Source organism: Manis pentadactyla, chromosome 2, assembly GCF_030020395.1.
Source record: "Manis pentadactyla isolate mManPen7 chromosome 2, mManPen7.hap1, whole genome shotgun sequence".
NCBI classification, from domain to species: Eukaryota; Metazoa; Chordata; class Mammalia; order Pholidota; family Manidae; genus Manis; species Manis pentadactyla.
Genome location: NC_080020.1, coordinates 113,118,705 through 113,138,403, shown reverse-complemented (window position 1 = coordinate 113,138,403; position 19,699 = coordinate 113,118,705). Strand labels below are relative to the sequence as shown.

The 19,699-nt window shown below is 42.9% G+C and overlaps 1 protein-coding gene across 4 annotated transcripts; it reads right to left on the bottom strand.

Annotated features, from left to right (window-relative positions):
* Window positions 1-1,039: 1,039 nt before the first annotated feature.
* On the bottom strand, window positions 1,040-19,604 carry LOC118935638 (UDP-glucuronosyltransferase 3A1-like). 4 transcript variants are annotated; one of them, XM_057495866.1, is made up of 8 exons: window positions 19,386-19,506; window positions 18,040-18,124; window positions 17,012-17,138; window positions 11,318-11,432; window positions 8,970-9,501; window positions 6,640-6,871; window positions 4,946-5,165; window positions 1,040-3,189 (listed from the first exon to the last, which is right to left on the bottom strand). In XM_057495866.1, exons 3-8 carry the CDS (start codon window positions 17,091-17,093, stop codon window positions 2,913-2,915), a joined length of 1,458 nt encoding a protein of 485 aa, XP_057351849.1. In that variant the 5' UTR covers window positions 17,094-17,138; window positions 18,040-18,124; window positions 19,386-19,506; the 3' UTR covers window positions 1,040-2,912. The 4 variants fall into 4 exon arrangements, with proteins under 4 accessions (XP_057351849.1, XP_057351848.1, XP_057351836.1 ...); XM_057495865.1 differs by having other exon boundaries at window positions 17,012-17,113; XM_057495853.1 differs by lacking the exon at window positions 18,040-18,124 and having other exon boundaries at window positions 17,012-17,113; window positions 19,386-19,604.
* Between the last annotated feature and the right edge of the window lie 95 nt (window positions 19,605-19,699).

Below are 19,699 nucleotides of genomic sequence, written 5' to 3'. Positions count from 1 at the left end.
AGACATGAGGGGTCAGGTATCAGGAGTGCTAAAATTGTAGATGGCATGACACAAAGGAACTCTGAATTTATGAATATCTGAGAAATAGAATCACAGTATTTTATGATATTAGTTACTATTGATTTAGAGAAGTGTTACAATATTATTGAAGTTATTTAAAAAGAGATTCCTTGTCTCTTAAGATACACTCTGAAACATTTAAAAGAAAGTGTTTTGATGTCTGGGAATTGTTTCAAAATAATTTGGGAGTGTGGTGGAGGATGGAGGTGAAGTGGAAAGTGGGTGGGAATATAAAGGAAAGAAAATTAGCCAGAAGTTAGTTATCACTGAAGCCAGGTGCTGGGCATGGGTAAGTTTTACTTTTATGAATGTTAGAAAGTATTCATTAAGAAGATTTTTAAACTCTCCCACTATGACTCTATTCTTTTTCTAATTTTTCTTGTTATTTCAGTTTTTCCTGTAGACACTTTGAGACCACATCATTAGATGCATGCACAATTACAATTATACTATGAGGTATACCTTCCCAGTGAAACAATTCAGCTTAGTTATGTGAGTAAGAATTTTGTCTTCAGTAACGCTTCTCACCTAAAGTCTATAGTGTCTGATATTTCTAACTACTCAGATTTCTTTTCCCTAATGTGTCATAACCTGTCCTTTTCTATTTGTGTTATTTTATATTTAACTGTCCTGTATCTTATTTTAGATGTGTCTCTTGAAACAGCAATCAGCTCGACACTTAATATCATGTCTGTTGAATCTTTACAAGTATTGAATAGATAAGGCCTCAAAGAGAAAAAAGATACTTGGTCAATTCCTTTCCTAAGAGCTAAATTTCCATAATTTTTATAGCTTCCTAGCTTCCATAATTAGAAACCATTTTGGGACCAGTCAATGGAATCATTCCCCATAACTTCCATATACCATTTCACGTTTAACCAAAAGGAAATTGTCAGATGAGCAAAATGTTCTAAATTTGTTAATTTTGGGTGAGGATGAAACATGTCAGACATATGAGTCTATACAGAGATTGTACATATATTTTTAATTGAATTTATTTAATCGTGGAAATGTTCCCATTCATCACACATGATACAGATATCCAGTCATCCAGAGAGACAGATACAGACATCTAAGGACACGCAGAGTCCTATAGCGAATGATCTACAACTGCAGACTCGTTAATGTATAGCTTTTGTGTTCGGGGATGGGCTGAGGGATTTGTATTATCCAGCCTTCTGGATTCCTGTTGTTCTGCCGGACCCCACACTTTCTCTGACTGCCTTTCTGTTCCTCATCACCCAATATCCACTGCCCCTGCTTCCCATCTACCCTCCTCTCGCTCAGACACAGAGCCTTTTCCAAGGTGGATGCTGTGGGTCCCTCATGTTTTGTGTCCCTTTCCCTTTGTCAAAGCTTTGCTCTGCCAGGACTCTTGCTCGAGATTTCCATATGGGATGCAGATTTTCTCTTTCTGGGTAAAGTTCTGGCCCATCCAAGGGCCTTCTGTCCCTTTTCCTCTCGTCTGCACTATTTTTTCTGGACTCACTAGCTCTCCACAAAGCTTTGTATAGGAGCTCAGGAAAAACTACTAAATTTGATGTTGAGTTTTCCACATATGGGGAAGTGTTAGTTTTATTTGTTCTTCTTAATGATCTTATCATGTGAGCAGCATGGAGTTACAGTGTGGTCTGTGGAGGGCCTATTAGATATCCTAAAGTCTTCATTCTCCATGTGGGGACATGTGGGGACATTTTGATGCTGTTACCCTCTAGTTATTGCCCCAAAGTCTTTGGCACAGAAGATCTCAGAGCCATGCTGATTAAAAGGAGAATCCATGTGTAAATCACATTTTCTACAGACTTGGAAATAGGGGCACTTTAACCTACTTATAGCACCAAAGGCTCAGTGCCCCCTGGTCTAGGCAGTAGTCCCGTGAGGGACAGCACAGAGGCCTCCCTGTACTGTCCTGGGATCGACAGCCACAATCCCGCTCCCCCTTCTCATCTGCACAGGAATCGAGGGCTGGGTCTCTGTGATAGGCATCGTCACCTCTCTCTCCCTGCCGTTATGTCCCCTTCACACTAGGAAACTCATTGAGGCCAAGTCTGTGACAGGGGCTGTCTCAGGCCCAGCCAAAGACTAAAACCAAGAGAATAAAGTTTTCTTTTTTAGCATGTAAAAGACTGCTTGCTGATTTGCTACGTAGACCAGGACAAAATCACAGGAAATAGCAAGAAATTCTGCTTTGATGGGTAAAGCATTGCTGAGGGCTTCATGGCCCTTCACCATGTGTCACACACTACAGGTCAGATAACCCAATGCCCAGTCCCAGCTCTCTGAGTCCTTACCAGTGACAATGCAGAGAGTTTCCCAGCTTCCCTACAGCCAGTAGTGGCCAGATTCTGGGCATGAGGACAGAAGTCTCTTGACCAGGGAGAGGGGGAAGATAACAGTGTGAAAACTTACTTTCTTTGTCAAAGAAATACGTGTAGCTTCCCAAGCTTTGAGGAGAGTTGGCAGAGAAGCAGAACAGAGAAGTATTAGCAAAACGCCTGTCTTAGGAGTCATTCTATGACAAAGCGTGGAGGCGGGATGATGGAAAGAGGCTGAGCAGATCCTGGCCATGGAGGCTGGGATGTTCAGGCTCAGGGCCTCCAAGAGGGCCATGCCAGGGAAGGCAGGCTTCCAGGCTTAAGCTCTCAGGGACACTGGTCCAAATGATTCAAGGGCAGAGTCACACAATAGCCCTTGTTAACTGGCAAATAAAAAACCCCACAAGTGCTGAATAAAGAATTTCAAAGCCAGCAGGCAAGGACTTGTAGCAAAATGAGCAACTGGCTATAATGTGGAGAACAAGGGTGGCCAGAACAGGAGGGAGGTTCATGAGACATGGTGAGCCGCATATGGCCTCATGCCTCCTTCAGTTTCCTGGCCCCACACAGCCACCTGGCCACCATGCCCAGCAGCTTCCCACAGAGCCACACGGCGACCAGGGTGACCAACAGCAGGAACAAGAAGACGTCTAGCAGGTACTGCTCATGCCATGGCTGTTGCAAGGCATAGGGCTTGAGGTGTGCTGCACCCCCTGTCTGGAGGATGTGGTTGATCCAGCTCACCAGCCGCTGGGCTGGCGTCAGGGGGTGGGAGCGCCTGATGATGCTGGCGGCCACCGCTGCTGATTTGTACCTGTTGGTGACACAGGGCATGGCATCACTCACGTGCTCTTAGATGTCTTAGAGATCTTTCATGACACATGGACTCACATTTTCCACCATACGCACAAAAGACTCAGTGTCAAGGAAAATTGGTCATCTTGGCCTTGCCAATCCAGCCAGGCCCCTTTGCAAAGATCTAACTGCGGCCTATATGCAAAGATCCATGCTTAGTGATGATCGTGCTGGATTATAAAAATGTCACTGAACTAATAAGGTCTAATATCTACCCCAAGCAGGATTTTAGACAGAATAGATATGAAGTAATGTATATATATGTAATATATAGTGAAATATATAGAGTTATGTGCAATCATAACTACATGTAATTATGTGAATACTGAGTACCTTCTTTGCCACTGTCAGGTTAGGTAACAAATGTGACTTTAGGGAATGTGGCCCGTATGAGGCCTGCATCTTCCTGCCATTCAGAGAGAGCATCATCTGGGCCAGCACTTGCATCACAGGCTGTGGCCTACATACTTGAACAAGGCCTCTAATATAGACAGCTCTGTGCTTGACGTAATTCTCTGCTGTCACAATCTTCAAATGCTTCAGCCTTATAAAAAGTGGCTCCACATTTCAATTTTCCATTGGGCCCCACAGATCATAAACCTTGCCCTGAAGTACAATGTCTAGAGACCAGACCAGCAGGCCCGAACACAGGGGCCTGTGAATGACTGACATTTCAGGTCTGGGTCTTTGAAAACACAACAGAAGTTACAAATTCATTCTTCACAACGCGAACATTTGCAATACATGACGAACCAAATATAAACAAATTTCTGGGGTTGTCTAACACCTGCAGCTTACCAAGCTTTCCAGGGATGAGAACCATAAACTGGCTGGCTGTTTCCAGTCATATAACAAAAAGTGCTTGCATGTCTCCTATATGCAAGGTAACATGTTAAGTATTGAAATTTGCTTCAGATTTATGCCTTTGAAACTCCAAGTTACTCAGACCATCTTAGTTATAAGAAAGAAGATATGTATTTTCCTCTTCACATTGTGCTGATTGTAAGTTACCAGAGAGACCAAGAGATCCCATGTATCCACTCAAATAACAGAAATTCATTCAAACTTACTTTGTGGCAGGCCTGGGAGGGGCCCAGGAACATAGTGGAAACAAGAGACACACATTGCTGTCTGGGGGAGCATATGCACTCTATTGTGGCAGGACAGACAAAAATTAAAACATAAAGCAATGGGGTAGTTACAGATCCCAAGAAGTGTTAAGATGGAAATAATGAATTATGATTGGACTGGGTGGGAGAAGAGTCTAGTTAGGACTGTCAGACAGTGACCAGCCTCTGAAGAAACAACACTGAAGATGATACCCCAGTGGCATGAAGGAGCCACCTGTGAACAGAAGGGAAGGAAGGGTGTTCTTGGGAGCGGCAGAGACAAAGAGCCCGAGGTACCCCCAGTGTGGCCTGTTGGACAGAAGAGCAACCTCCGGCCTCTGTGGAAACTCTACTATACAATTGCCCCCAAAATATATGACATCTCAGGGACTCCATGTAGATAGTTTGTGTCTCTCACATCCCATTATTAGAAAATTGTTCTTAGCATCTAACCTAAAATGTCTAGTCTGGCTCTCAGAGGAAACAGTCAGCTGTTGCTTCACGTGCATGTCCTCAACATTTCTGCTTGTGTTACAAAGAAGACCCATGTAGTACCCTTCATGCCTGATGGTTTCTATGTGACCTCAAGCCCAGACAGTCGCGTACCTCTTCTCTTCTATGACTTGCTTCATCTTCAGAGCCAGTGTGTCAGACTTCAACTGCTTTAACTGGATGGAGACACCTAAATTTTTGGTTTCTACTCGGAGCAGGTTTTCAGGTTGGTCTCCAAACAGGGAAATCCCCACCATGGGCACGCCATGTTGGATGGCCTCCATTATGCTATTTATTCCTCCATGGGTGACAAAAAGACGTATGCGAGGGTGAGCTGTTGCAGATAAGAAGAACAGTAGATTATTTCAGAAGGGAAAGTTTTGGAACACCAGGGAAAGTGGCAAAAGTAGGAGAAAATACAAGATAATGTTAGAGATGCGTTGGAACTGTTATAAAGATGATCATGATTGGAACATGTCCCAGGTGCTGGTTCAAAAAATGCAGAATTCCTAGCCTTACCTTGTATTGAGACACCTTGCCATAGATAAGAATTAAACAAAGATTCAGAATCCAGGGAATTCTGTAGAAAATAGTGCTAAGACAGGAACATATCTCCATGTATCCACCCAAGCTTCCTTCCTTCTATCACCCCTGTGCCTTCCCTCAGCTCTGTTTTCTCTTTACATGTCTCTCTGACTCTCCCTCTGTCTCTGTCTCTGTCTCTGTCTCTCTCTCTCTCTCTCTCTCTGTCTCTCTCTTGTTGTTATGAGCAGTCTTTCCTCATCTGCATATAATCTCCCTCTTCCTGAATTCTGGACACAGTCATTGACATCACAAGTCACATGGCACTCATAAAACTGACAGTAACTGTTTTCTTTCAAAGGACTAGGCCCTTGAAAGCAGAGATGGAGCTCTGTACCTCAGTATTTCCAGTTCCAGCATTTCCAAACCCTCCTTATTTAGAGCTAACTAAAATGATCACTGATTATGAACAGTTCATCTCAGACTGTGCTGCTCAACTGGGATGTGCAACTGAATCTCCCTGTCTCTTTTTTGAAATGAGAATCATGTGTCCTGCCCCAGAATTAAAGAAATACATTTACAGAAGTGGAACCAGGAATCTGTTCCTTATATTCCCCAGATATTTGTGGTTCATAGCATAGGTTATGAACCTCTGAACCAGTCAGTGGCTATGGCAGTGAGGGGTCTCTAAGAAGAAGCACTGGGCACAGGGAAAACCTGCTGGGGGCTGAGGGAACCCCAAGGTAGCAGAGACGCAATGGAGTAAACAACTGGATATGAAGTGACTCAGCTTGGCCTCAGGGGTTTCAGCACATTTAAGGACACCGTTACCATCAGTGCTCTTAAAGTATGAGTTATTCACACCTGGAGCAAAGAAGGATGTGTGTGTGTGTTTGTATGTGTAAGGGCACAAGGCGAGAGGATTCTCATGAAGCCACTACACACAGTGGGAATAATCCCTGGTAAGTTTTCTCAGCATCCACAGATTGTTTTTAATTGTAGTCAAGTGACCTTTACTGGACCAAATGCACTTGGTGAATGGTTGCTGACATTGATCTAAAATAGAAAAGAATGGAGGGCAAAAGCTGTTTGGTCATCTCTTCTCCATGGAGGTAGAGACTGATTCCCCAAGATCTCCAGCTGGTGGCTCCATTCCTGCCCTCTGGAGACTTGCCTTTAGCTATCAGACCTTTACTCATCCTGACAGGATTGCCCACTTAAAGGCCACAGCCTTGATGGGCCCTAAACACACAAACAAGAAAGAAGCAGATCTGAGCAGCCCTTACCAAGGATATCATTCTGGGGAAGCCAGCCAACCATCTTCACATTTGCTGCCAATTGGATGTCTTTCAGCCAAAGAGAAGGGTTACACTTCCATAACACCCCTTGAGAGAGTTGGGCAAAGGCATTGTTCATCTCCTTGAGAACTTCCTGGGACTGAAAGATGCTCACCATGGAGCGCAGGGCCACCAGGACAAAGCCAGAGTCACCAAACTTGGCAATGAAATCTTCAAATTCCTGGAGAGAGGGAAGTAAGGAAAGGAGAGGAACAAAGTGGTTCATAAAAGCCTACACAGCCATGCAATGGAAGCCAGTTATTAACTGAACAACCCCCCTGCCATTCTGGAGCTCACTGTCCTGAAACCACTCTCATCGCCTCTGGGACTCACAGCTCATAGCTCAGTTTCTTCTGCACCTTCTCACACCCATTGTGTTGGTGGGAACATCTTTCTTCTTTGGAACCCTTACGATGGTGTCAGGGCCATCTAGACCCTCTACTCATATTAGGTCCATGGAGGCATGGTCACGTGGGATTCTCCAAGACCTCTAGAGGTGGTAGTATAAGGAAGAAAAGCAGTGAAGTCAGGATCCACCAGAGGGAGGTGGGATGTCTGAGGCTGGAGTGGATAAGCTGGGAGAAGGTGTTTGGCATAAGAAGAAGAGTGGCAGGGACCGAAGAGGACAGGCAACTGGCCATGCACACACAGTGTGCCATGAAGCATGTTTTGTCCCAATTTACTAAGATATTTTCTGTCATTGATCTTTCTGGTTAACTCTCTACCTCAGTTGTTAACCCTCATGTCTGCAACTTATACCCACAATGGAAGAATTTTTAAAGTGCAAGTGCCCAATGCCAACCCCTGTTCTGGGCAGATTGGATTTTATGCCCCTAGGCAGTTCAGCAGAACGTGCTGACCAAACATTGAAATCTTGCCTTTAACACAGTTCTGTCAATTGTTGCTTCAAGTGTTTCTCCAGACCCTGACTCTCCCAGGACTTCCAAGGCCCTCTGCCTGCTCCTGGACCCTCACTATTGGGTTGATTCCATCCAGCATAACATTGCCTGATTCACCGTCTGTAAAGACCACTTCCACAGCAGCCTTGTCATCCCTTTATGATTACAAAAGCAACAAAGACCACTACATAAAAAATGGAAAATACAGAGGAGAAAAGTTTTTGAAAAAAGCCTCTGCTACCTCACCAACAATTCCCTCCCCTGGCCCATGGCCAAGGCCTGACTTGCTCTCCTATAAGGGAAGGCATTTTGCAATCTGGCCTGGCTATGTTGCTACAATTGAAACTTCTGCTCTTGTCTAGCCAGAGTCACCCAGGAAACCCAGAGTCATTCTTGGCTTACTCTTTTCCTCAACACTTGGGGTTACCTGTTCTCCCCGACGGGAACACCTTCCCTCCAAGCTCTATTCATAAAAAGTCCTTCCACCCACTCAGGCCCATCTAGCCCATGGATCATCCCCCAGCTCTCCATGCTTTCTCAATGCAAGGTCAGAAGGAGGAGGGTGACACTTCAGTGCCTGGAAGGCCCAGTCCCAACAGGGAGGCTCCCTGGCTCTGAAATGAATGCTAGCGGGAAAGTGACCTTTACCACCAGAGCCCTTGTCCCTCATTTAGAAAACAAAGTTCATCACACTTCCCCGCCCACTGGCAAGGTATTATTTAGATAAGTTCCATATAATGACAACCCTCTGCTAACAGATAACAGTCAGCCAACTCACCTTAGTTCCCCTCTGTTTTGAAAATCTTAAGAACAGTGGGGCTGAGTCTGGGCGGTGCATTCCAACCACCTGGGTAGCTTTTACAACTCCAATGCCCAGGCCTGAACCCAGATCCACCAAACCAGGGACTGGGTGGAGTTAGGAACTGGGCGCGGGGCGTGGAGACAGTGCCCGTGGTTCTTAATGTCAGTCCCACGCAGTCGTGCCTTGGCCACCCTCGTCTCATGGTGCTGTGGGTTTCATTGTGAGTAACTCTTCCCCTTGACAATCCTTACATGTGACAGATGATTATTACATACCTACTGTAATTTGATAGTATGAAAATATCAACTTATTAAAAGGACTCTCCCACCAGGGCCAAGACAAGTATGAGGCAGGAGAGGACCCTGGGTGCAACATTTAAGGAGGTGTTCAACCCCAGGGTTGTGCAAGTCCTATCAACATACCTGTATGACCCTGAAAGTGAGTCCTTCCTTCAAGAGGGTGTCCTAGGCACCTCACTAGCCTCCCCCTGCTTCACTCCCAGGACCCATAGGCAGGCCACCAGCTCTGCACTGAAGGGCTCTGCATGACGTCCACATTGCATATTTAGGTGTACTTACTGGTGGCAGTGGTTTAACAGGTTTGGACATTAAGCCTCCTACATACACAGTGTTGGGAAGCAGGGGCCGAGCAAATTCAAAGGCAAAGTCAGAGTTAACAAACCACAGCTCTGCTTTCTTTAGAAGATGATGCAAAACTGGCCTAGAGCCTTCAGGAAAATGCTCCTTGATGGTGTTGTCAAAAGTAGAGTACATTTGCCATTTTTTCTTGGAGAAATCTAAGAACATCAGAAAATTCTTTACTCGACCCCAGAAGCCCATGTGATCGGTTAGCATGGAGAAGAATACTGGCACATAAGACAGGGGGCTCGGTAATCCAAACATCTCAAAGCCAAAAGAGGAGGGGAGAATGGACACAAATGGCTTTCCAAGTTTCTCAGCAACCAAGTAAGGACAGTACTCAAAATTTTCAACTATCACCAGGTCAAAGTTCTCATTTTTCAAGACATCCATGATATCCGTTCTCCTTAGGAAATGACTGCACTGAAGCCCCAATTGTTCCATAAATTTTAAAAAGTGTTCAAACTTAAATCTGTAAGAAAGAAAATAAATAATTGATAATCATTGGCTGTGTTAATTTCACAGTACATTTTTTAAAATCTTGAACTACACAAGTTTATCCCAAGTAAGCAAGAATACTCCTAGCAGCAGCCTACCTATTAGATCATAAATATCCTCATTGTCTATAAGTAATTCATTCAGCCACTCTGCGCAGATGTTCTGCTCTTTAAAGTGCCCTCTTCCTTTTCCTATCCGATCTGATTCCCCATCATCCTCTAGTCCAGTTCAAATATATTATTGAATACTAAATTTTCAAAATCTAAGGGCACAGTTTAATTACATTCCCTGAAAACGAATTGTCACTGCTGGGTCTTCTGCTCTGGGAGCCATCTCTGACCATCGCAGACCTTACAGACCTCTTTCACTTTGATAACTTCTGTGATGTTCTTGTTATCATGGATTTATATGCTGACTTGTTATGAGAGATTTTCTTGTTTATACAGCCAAACTGTAGAAGTCATTGATGACACAGTCCCATAAATCTTGCTGATAGAGGCCATATTTTAAAATCATTGTGACAGATCACTTCACCCAAGGTACTCTTTCATATTAGCACTCAAAAAGCAACCTAAAATGGGAATTTCACTTTTCTGTGTCCACAGGATAAACAATGAAGGGAAAAAGAAGCCTGGTTTTGAAACATGTGGTAAGCCTGTCCACTTCAAAACAGGCTGAGGGACCAGAGAACCCAGTGGCAAAGCCTATGGACATGTAAATAAGAGTTTGCCTGTGGGGCTATTCCAGGGCATTATCCTCTTGCAATGCTTTCCTATCACTGCCTGTGTAAAACGTGACCATGTTTACTGTTTGTACAACATATGGGGACATGGATGGGGATACCCGTGCATCTGAAAGTAACAGAGGTAACAGGAGCAAAGGCTCAGGACCTCAGGGGCCTGGCAGCTGCACGGACAAACGAGATAATCAACAACACCCTGGCACCCCTCTGATTGTACACCACAGCACCTTCACACCCCACCCAGACAGAGGAGCTGCAGATCTGAGAATTCACTAGGACTGTGCAGGTATCTCCTTGATCTTTAGGACTTACTGCAAGTCACACAATTTAAGTGATTGGCTGAAATCATCCTCTGTTGGGTATTTTTAAAGATTACACAGAACAAAGGAGGGGTTGTTAAATATTTTGGATACTTTCACTTAATACTGTAAAAGGTCTTAAAATATGGTTAATTATTGCTAGGTGAAATTGCCTAATAAACAGAAAAAACTTTCAGGAATGCATGGTTCCCTATACCTTCCTTCCAAAATATTAAACTGAGAGGGAATAGACAAAGTCTGTAATTAAAATACAGAACTAATGCACCAGATGATATAGAATTAGTGTCACACGGGTAGGTGAGGTTAGATCTACACAGGAAGGACCGAAGTATTCCAGTTTGAGTGAGGAAAAGGGGTTTCATGGAAAAAGTCAGATTTGAACAGGGTCAGGACTAGTAAGTAGAATTTTCCCAGAATCTTCAAAATTTGTGAGAGAAGAGTTATGAGGAAGTTCCAGAAGGAAGTACATCCACTTTCTACAGAAATACATTCATGCTTGCTGAAGAAGAGGGACAGTACAGAGCAGGGTAGAATCTCCAGTGGATGATTTGGTGTGAAATTCTTATTTTTCCAGCCACCAACTCATCCCTATGCCTCCTTCCCTCACTCCATCCAGCCATCCATCCAACCCTTTCTCATATCCTTAGTCCAAGCATCCATTGAATGTACTCATTCATTTGTACCTCTAAAATAGTGACCCTTTGGTTCAAACAATAAGAATACATTACCTGCCTTCCAAAGCTTCATCCATATGAAATTTAAAAACCTCCTTAAGTCCTTTGTTAAAATCTTCAGGTGGAAACCAAGAGATAACTTGGTATGATTTTTTCATCTCTTTAAAATCTAATAAGATAACAAAGGGTTAAAACTTAAATATGTGCAAAACATCAAGTAACATCAGCATCATGATATCAACATGTGTTTGATACAATACATATTTACTTGAGTATTTGCCTTAGGAAATATTTTTTGTCTTGTTTGGGTACTTTCTCAGTCACCCAAAATTCTAAACTGAACTTATTTATTGAGAACCTTATAATAATTTAGAAATATTTCCAACTTAGAGTTATGGAAGTTCCATTTAAAACTTTCATTGAAGCTATATGTACTTGTCTCATTTCACAGGGGGGACAAAGTTTACTGAGTTTAAGATAATTTGCCAAAGTTGCACACACAGAAAGTGGTAGAGTTTGCATTTAAATACAACCATGTTTGATTCCAGAGCCTCTGCTTTTTCTATTACAGAAAAATTCATTTTCATTAGGTAAAGTGATACACCCAAATAGTTTTTATTCAGCAAAAAGCACTAGAAGGCTAAATTAAAAGAGTAGTCCTCTGCAGCTCTACTTACCAGCATGGATTCTCCCCCACTATTTCTCCCCCAAAATGTCTGAGTGCATTTCTGATGTCTGCTGATAGGTTTCAAGCACTATCTACCACTCCCTCATCTTGGCAAAGTGGGAAAAAGTCTTCTTTCTCCCTCATTTGTTTCTAGTGGAAGTTGCAAACCATGCAATTCAGGCCAAGGAGAGGGAGCCATCCCAACCCCTAACCACAGCAAAACTCAAGCTAGTCACCCCTCTCTGCTCTGGAAAGACATTTATCAGGTTTGCTTGGGAGCCTGTCCTGCTCTTACAAAAAAGCCTTATTAATTGAGTAATAAACATTGCTTTTCTCTTCATGCATGTGCACACTCATCAGTTATAACTTCCAACCTAAGGATGTGTAAGGACTGAGGGTAAACTAATGCTCCCATACATTAAAGTCCCATGCTGGTCATAGTGAAATTACTGACTCTATCCAAGTATCTCCTGGGAAACACATTGCAGTCACGCATCTGGCTAATATTCTGTTCTGAGCCTATTTCAACAGGATCTTAACCACAGTTTGCCCCAACTATGGAAGTGACACAATATGCCTCTCACCAACTGCCCAAGGGGTACTTCAACAGCCATACCACTGGCCACAGTTTTTTTCAGCAACACCTTTACCACATCCAACTTTCACCAGGAGCACAGGTAAGACATTCCCTTGAGGACACCCTCCTCAAAGGTCATTCACTTGACACACACATTCAGGGCACAGAAACACAAATAAAGAGGTCACACATGGATGTTCAATTTTTCCACACGAAGCTTGAATTTCAGGACCTCAGTTAAATTCCTGAGAATTATTTGCTCAGTATAAGGCCTCCCTATCCATGGCATTGTCAAGAAACAACTATTGAATCATGACACCACAACATCTCAACTGGTCCATCATCTTTCAGGCTGTTTTACAATCTGCAGGCAACATATTTTTCATTTATGTCTTTCCCTGAAGTCCATTTATGCTTTATTACCTGAAATTCAGCTCACTTTGGATAAGGTAAACAGCAACAAAAATCTCTAGAATCTGTCCAAATCGCAGTACAGTAGGCACTGTGATTAGAGTTCCCCAAACTTACCTTCATATAGAGGTTTGGGCAACATCTCCATGAGACAAGGTGTTCTGTAGATGACCTATGATGGTGGTATCAGTGTCCTCCTGCTGCTGTAACAAACTGCTAGAAACTTTGTGGCATAAACCAACACTTTGCTAACTTATTGCTCTGGAGGACAGAAGTACATCATGGGTCTCCCAGTATAAAAGCAAGGTGCGGGCATGCACGCCAGCATTCCTTCTGCAGGCTCTATAGGGCAGTCATTTTCTTATTCCTTCTCTTATTTAGCAGCTGCCTTCAAACCTTGGCTTGTGCCTTCCTCCAACTGGCAATCCCATGACAAGTTTTTCCTTCCAACATCACACTTCCTTCTATTCTCTCCTAGCAACTTTCTTTTAGAAGGTCACTTGGAACTACACTAGCCCAGCTGGAAAATCCAGGACAATCTTTCCTTATGAATATTCTTATATTAATCACATCTGAAAAATCCTTTTGCTATGCAATGTAGCTTATTCACTGGCTTTAAAGATTGGGATGTGGATTTCTTTGGGAAGATGTCATCTTCCTACCATGAACTCTGGACCTCACATACTCATTTCATTCCACATGCAAAAGACATTCACCACATCCCAATATCCACAGAAGTCATAAAGTACCACACCATCAATTCAATTTCATTCTAAATCTCATCTAAAAGTCACCAGCTCTAAAGTCTGAAATTATATTATCCAAATAATTGAATCAATTATGAGTGAGAGTCTAGGTATTATCCATCCAGAGGTAAAATATCTGTCCACCTGTGGACCAGTGAAATGAGGAAACAAGAACTGCTCCTAAGAAACCATAGTGGGACAGCTATAAGATACCACTTACAGCTATGATCATACAAAATAGAGGGGAATAATGAGTCTGGCCCTATGGACTTTTATGTCATAAAAACAATATTATATTTTAAGGACTGGAAATAACCAACTGAGATTTGAAGCTCAGCCATGTGAGTTTAAAGCTCTGCACTCTGGGCTCATTGCTGTACCCGTAGGGCTGTCCTGTCCTTCATGAGTTTTAAGCTGTATAGTTATCAACCTGTTTCTACCTTTGGGAGTGTTAATGGCCTTGTTTCTTGAACTACTAATTAACACCTTGTTTGGACACACTTCCCCAATTTATTTATTTATTTCTTTGTCATTCTTTCTTTGTCCCTTTAGTCCAAAATGACAGTTTTTCCTCTGGCATAAAATTCTCAAGTGCCTTGCAGATCTGCTGGGTATGTCATGGGAATCCACTCTACGAGACAAGGGGCTGGTCACAGATCTTTACAAGATAATCTCTCCCCAAGTCTTGGCTTCTGCTAATGTGAAAGAAGGGATCCATAAATGACTCACCTGATCTTCAAGGAGCTCCCAGGGAAGCTGGATATTCTGACCTCTTGATCCTTCAGGGGCAATAGAAAAAGCTATCCCAGCCACACCACTGGTTTTCTCTACCAGACAAAATGATTCTCTGCTTTCCTGATGGTGAATCTCCCCACTTTAGAATCTTTTGCAGTTTGGGTAGGCTGAGAATGCTCAAAACATGAAGTCCTGTCTTTTAATGCTTAGTGGTTCTCCTTTCAATTTATTTCTTTTCTGTCATATTTTACTATAACCAGCAAGAAGATTTTATCATCTATATTTCCAGCAAAACTCTGTTTAAGCATATAGTCTAAGACAGTATAGATTTCTTTGCCATATTCCTCAACTCCTTCTTAATCCTCATGAGGTAAGCTCTCAACATCTGTATTTTTATAACAGTCTGTACAAGCCTACCTGAGTTTTTAAAAATTTTTTATCATACTCCTCAGTATTCTTTCAGATTCCACCTGTAACTACACTGTGATTCTGGATATTGGGTGGTACAGGTATACTAGTAAAGATTAGAGATCTTTCCTTCTTCAGTGCTTCTGATGGCATTTATTCATTAAATAAATTAAGTTAATTTTTAATGATAGAAAATAATACATTACATTTATTTACCACAAACTGTAAAGAAATAAATAAGTTGGGGAAGTGTGTCCAAACAAGGTGTTAATTAGTAGTTCAAATGCTACAGTATACTGAAATCAGCATCAGGTCAAGAAGAATTACCCATGGGTCATCTGTTTCCCTTATTTGTAAATATCTAGCTAAAATCTACTCCTCTTGAAGTGAATGAATATGCTCTTTTAAAACCTTGTAAAGTCTCATGATGTGAAATATTGAAAAAAACTCTATACTTTAAAACCTGTAACCCAAGTATAAAACTGAAAGGATTCAGGAATTCTTCAATTGATTAAAAGGTTTGCTGTATTTATGCTATATTTGTTAAAGTACAAATGCTTATAGAAGGCCTGTAGCCTTAAGTAGTTTCTCAAAGTTCAGGGTACTACCAAGATTTTTTTCAATCTAAAATTTTACTTTAACTTAATATAAGTTAAATATTAATTACATTTCATGACATTTTCTAAAATTTAAACAATCATTTAAAAATCAATACTTTATATTAATCGATCTGCAGTTAAGGCAAATACAAAAGGATAAGTATCCATGATTTTCAGTAGAGAATACAGAATCTAATGTAGAAGGTGATTTAAATGGTTTTAAGTAGGGACTTAGATTGATATTTGTACACCAGTGTTCACAGCAGCATTATTCACAATATCCAAAAGGTAGAAACAATCCATGTTGATGTTTGGATGATGAATGGATGAATGCATAAGCGTGTGGTACATACATACAATAGAATAATATTCCATCTTAAAAAAGAAGGAAATACTGATCTATAATGTAGGGAGCCTTTAAGACATCATGCTACATGAAATAAGCCAGACATAGAAGGACAAATATTGCATGATTCCACTTACATGAAATATCTTGAAGAGTCAAATTAGTAGATAAATAAAAAGGAATACTGGTTACTGGGGCTTGGAGCGTATAGTAATAGTCACACTGATAGAGCTCCAGTTTGTGATGACGAAAACATTCTGGAGAGGGATGGTGATGATGGTTACAGAACAATGTGAATGTACTTAAAGTCACTAACTATACAAACGGTTCAAGTGACCAATTTTATGTTGTGTATATTTTACCACAATTAAAAACATAAAACAAATTTTTGTAGAAGAGAGTTGTTAAAATAATCTGCACAGTAACAGAGGCTGAAGTCATCTTCAAAGCTTCAAAATTTCTCAGATTTTGTTTCTCAAAGATGCTGCTTAATATTGATTTCTGTTTTAAATCAAAGCTTGAGCAATACTTCACACTGAGAAATCCAGAGTTTAAAGTCCTAAATCCACACAACGCTCATATTAATCTATTCTGTGACTTTGCACAAATCATTTATATTCTCTGTGTTGCTGTTTCCTTGCCTGTCAAGAGAGGAATTGATAAGATTTACTTGCTAAATAAATTTAACTTAAACTTTACCTAAAACTATTCGGATTCAATGGCCCAACTAAGAACATCTAACAACAGTATGGATAAACTTGTGGGCAACTACTGACTCTTCAAGAAAACAAGTTCATCTCCATAGATGCTGCATCTTAGCTGCATAAATAAGGGACTCTCTCAAAAAACTTCCTTAAATTGCAGGGATCAAAAGATGACAATGTAATCTATGATACTGAAAAAGAAAAGTGATCCTTACCTATAAGAAATCTTGCACAACACGAACAATCCTGTTCCACACATTTTCAAGCTATAATATAAAGTAGTAGTTGCCAAAATAACCCATAATAATGTTTGGAGCGTTCCTTGGGACTGAGCAGAGGCCCAGCTTAGAGCAGGAGACACGGGACCACCGTAGGGAATGCTGCCAACAGAGACAAAGTCCCATCACCTTATAGAAACACACATGGAGACACACACATCCTTTTCTATCTTTCAATCCAATTTTATCTAAAAAACATTTTGCTGGGCCCTGCTGTGTGAAAGATGGTGTCCTTTGCCTGGAGTAGAAGATATCTTTAAGCAATGGGAAAACATACCTGGTATCAGGGAGTTTCCTCCCTGAAGAAGCATGGTGACATTATGGCCATGAGCTTGAAGGATCTCAGACACCTGGTTCATCAGCAGATAATGGCTTCCACCTAAGAACAATGCACAGTTTCATTTCTGTAATGATTAGAACAGAGGGTCTGAAATGATGGGCTGGTAGATCAGGGGTGGAAAGGCAGGAAACAGAAAGTTGATGTTGAGGGGAGGAGGATGAGCTTCATCAGGCAGTGTCTCCATGTGCACCTTGGTGCCCCCAGGCTTCTCAACCAGAGACAACTGGCCCAAGTCATGGGCCTTTGGCAATTCTCCATTAAATGCCCTTTGTAACTCTCCATGTCTGTGTTTAGGTCTGAGGAGTTCCTGATCCTAACGTACATACTGCATGTCAGCCAGGCCTTACAGAGACACCATGTCCTAAATATAAGTGCCCTGGTGGACATTGTGGCACAGTGCTACACATGTGAGCGGGAAGGGTCCTAATGGAAAATCAATCACAGCTTTTTCTGGGATCCTTGTCTTTGAAATTTATGATGGTGCAGCAGTCAAAGACATGGGAACTTGAATAGAGTGCAAGAAACAGCTTTTCGAGTAGAAGGAGGAACAGCCACCACACGGTGACAAAATCCTGCAGATTCAAATATATTTGGCAGCATATTCCTCAGTTCGAGCCTGAATTTGGCAGAACATCAAATTAAGACATTCAGGATAACCACAGGGCCCAGAAGGTGGGCCAGTAGGATCCTGTATGCATGAGAGACTGAGACATCACCTGTCCTAGGACAATCCTGGGATCCTAAGAGAGAAGGTTTTATCTCCAGGGGAAGTACAAGTTCCAACTCACCAAAATCCTCTCTTAGACTCAGTTCCAATATGGGGCCTTTGCTTGAATCTAAGGGTCACAGCAGCAGAGAAAGTCTTCTCAGGAGAGAAATTAATGGCAAATGGCAAGTGTTTGGAGATGGGAGTTGATGGGCAGAGTGCTACAGAAATAGATGCAGTGATTTCTGTTTGTTTATACCTAGACTTGCAAGTCTGATGTCACAGGAGATACATGCAGTCCAACTTTCCAATACCTCTTGCTCACATTTTAATCCATATAGGAACTAGGAGTGGGAAAGAAAGGGCCCCCACAGTGCACCCGTCTAAAGCAAAAGCTTTCTGGGGCAAAGCTGGGGCTTTCCAGCACTGGACAAGCCACACCAACTCCCTTCCTCTGAGGAACATGATTCTTCAAGACGTGAGGAAGTTCTTCTGCTTCATCACTATTAATGATCAGGAAGAAAGGAAAAAGAGGTTCAAATGGAGTTACAGGGTTTCTTAGAGGGGGATTTTTAAAGATCCCCAAGAAGTGCATGACAGTAGAAGCTGTGGAGACGATGGTGTTGGGGTAAGAAGCACTGAGTAAATTCCTGGTATGTTCCGTTGGGGAGGTCTGCTGTGCTCTTGCAAAAGGTGCCCCACCTCTCCGACCCTTGTTTCCTGCTCAGCAAAACACAGCAGACTGAGGTACTAATTTACAACTCCTTGAAGCTCTAAGATCTCCTGACTCTTGTTGATCTGAAAGTGATTCCAGACAGCCCACTGAGGGTGGAAGTAAAGTCTTGGGGAAGCTCCATCCTATGATAACCCTTTAATCCTGATACACTTTTTGTCCCCTTTCATCTTCTATTCATTTTGGTGCAGTGGTAAAGGAACAAAACTGAAGCCGCCAAATGCAGAATTAACAGACCCACAAGTCCCTCCAACACTACCAGCGCTTCTGGTGAAATGGAGGGGGGCTCAGAGATCCTCAGGTCAGAAGTCCGCTCCTCCAGCCCGCCCACTACTCCAGGTCTCCTCTGGATGGCAACACGTCATCGTTCACACTGTCTTTGAAACAGTGTCCCTGCCCCACCATGGCTCCCATGCAGACCCCTAAAGGTCGTGCTGCCACCAGGAGCACCTTTGCCTGGCCTCCCACAGCCAGCAGAGGCTCACATCAGTCTCTGCTCTGTTACTCCCAGAAATTTAGGGTGAGCCTCTGAACGCCCAGCTTGGGGAGCCCTAGAGAAGGAACCTGGGCACTTGGCAATGGGCTGATCTCAAACTTCCGGCCTCAGCTAAATGCCATAGGCAGCTGAGCAGAAGAGACAGGAAAGGGTTTTGTTTTTTTCTCTCTTTTCCAGAAATATCTTCTCCACTTTGGCAGCCATGGAGCTCTTCATGCCTGCACAAAAGGCTCCACCTCTCCCTCCTCCAGCCTGGGACACAAGCCAGTTCTGGGAAGCCGCAGGGACAGGCGCTCTGTGCAAGGGCTGCTTGTCCCAAGCTCTGGCACCGGTGCCCGGGACGCGTCTGCCCCGAGATTCTTGGCCAATCACTTACCCACAAAAGAGAGAGTCAAGATTTTGGCTGCTTCTGAGAGCAGGAGCCCGGGCACAAGGAAGCCCAGAAGCAGCAGCTCCCGCGGCCCCATCATGCTCGCTCTCGTGTAGCACGGAGCCCAGTCCCGCGCTGCGCGCCCTGCTCCCAGCGCCCCGAGCCCTGCAAGGGACCTGAGCCCAAAGGACACACGCGCGCTGCCACAAAAGGCAGGACACTGGCTGCTAGAACAGGCAGGAGGTGGGAAGAGGTGCATACCGCCTCTCTTTGCCCTTTGTCCGCTCTCGTCCATCTGCCCCTCCTCCCTGGGTGCATTC

Excerpts from the sequence above, each read along its gene's own strand:
- LOC118935638 (XM_057495853.1), bottom strand. The coding sequence starts at position 19,479 with ATGATGGGGCCGCGGGAGCTGCTGCTTCTGGGCTTCCTTGTGCCCGGG. Across the intron at positions 17,114-19,385 it reads CTTGACTCTCTCTTTTGTGG|GTGGAAGCCATTATCTGCTG; the intron begins GTAAGTGATTGG and ends CATTGTTCTTAG. Across the intron at positions 9,502-11,317 it reads GATGAAGCTTTGGAAGGCAG|ATTTAAGTTTGAACACTTTT; the intron begins GTAATGTATTCT and ends TCTTTCTTACAG.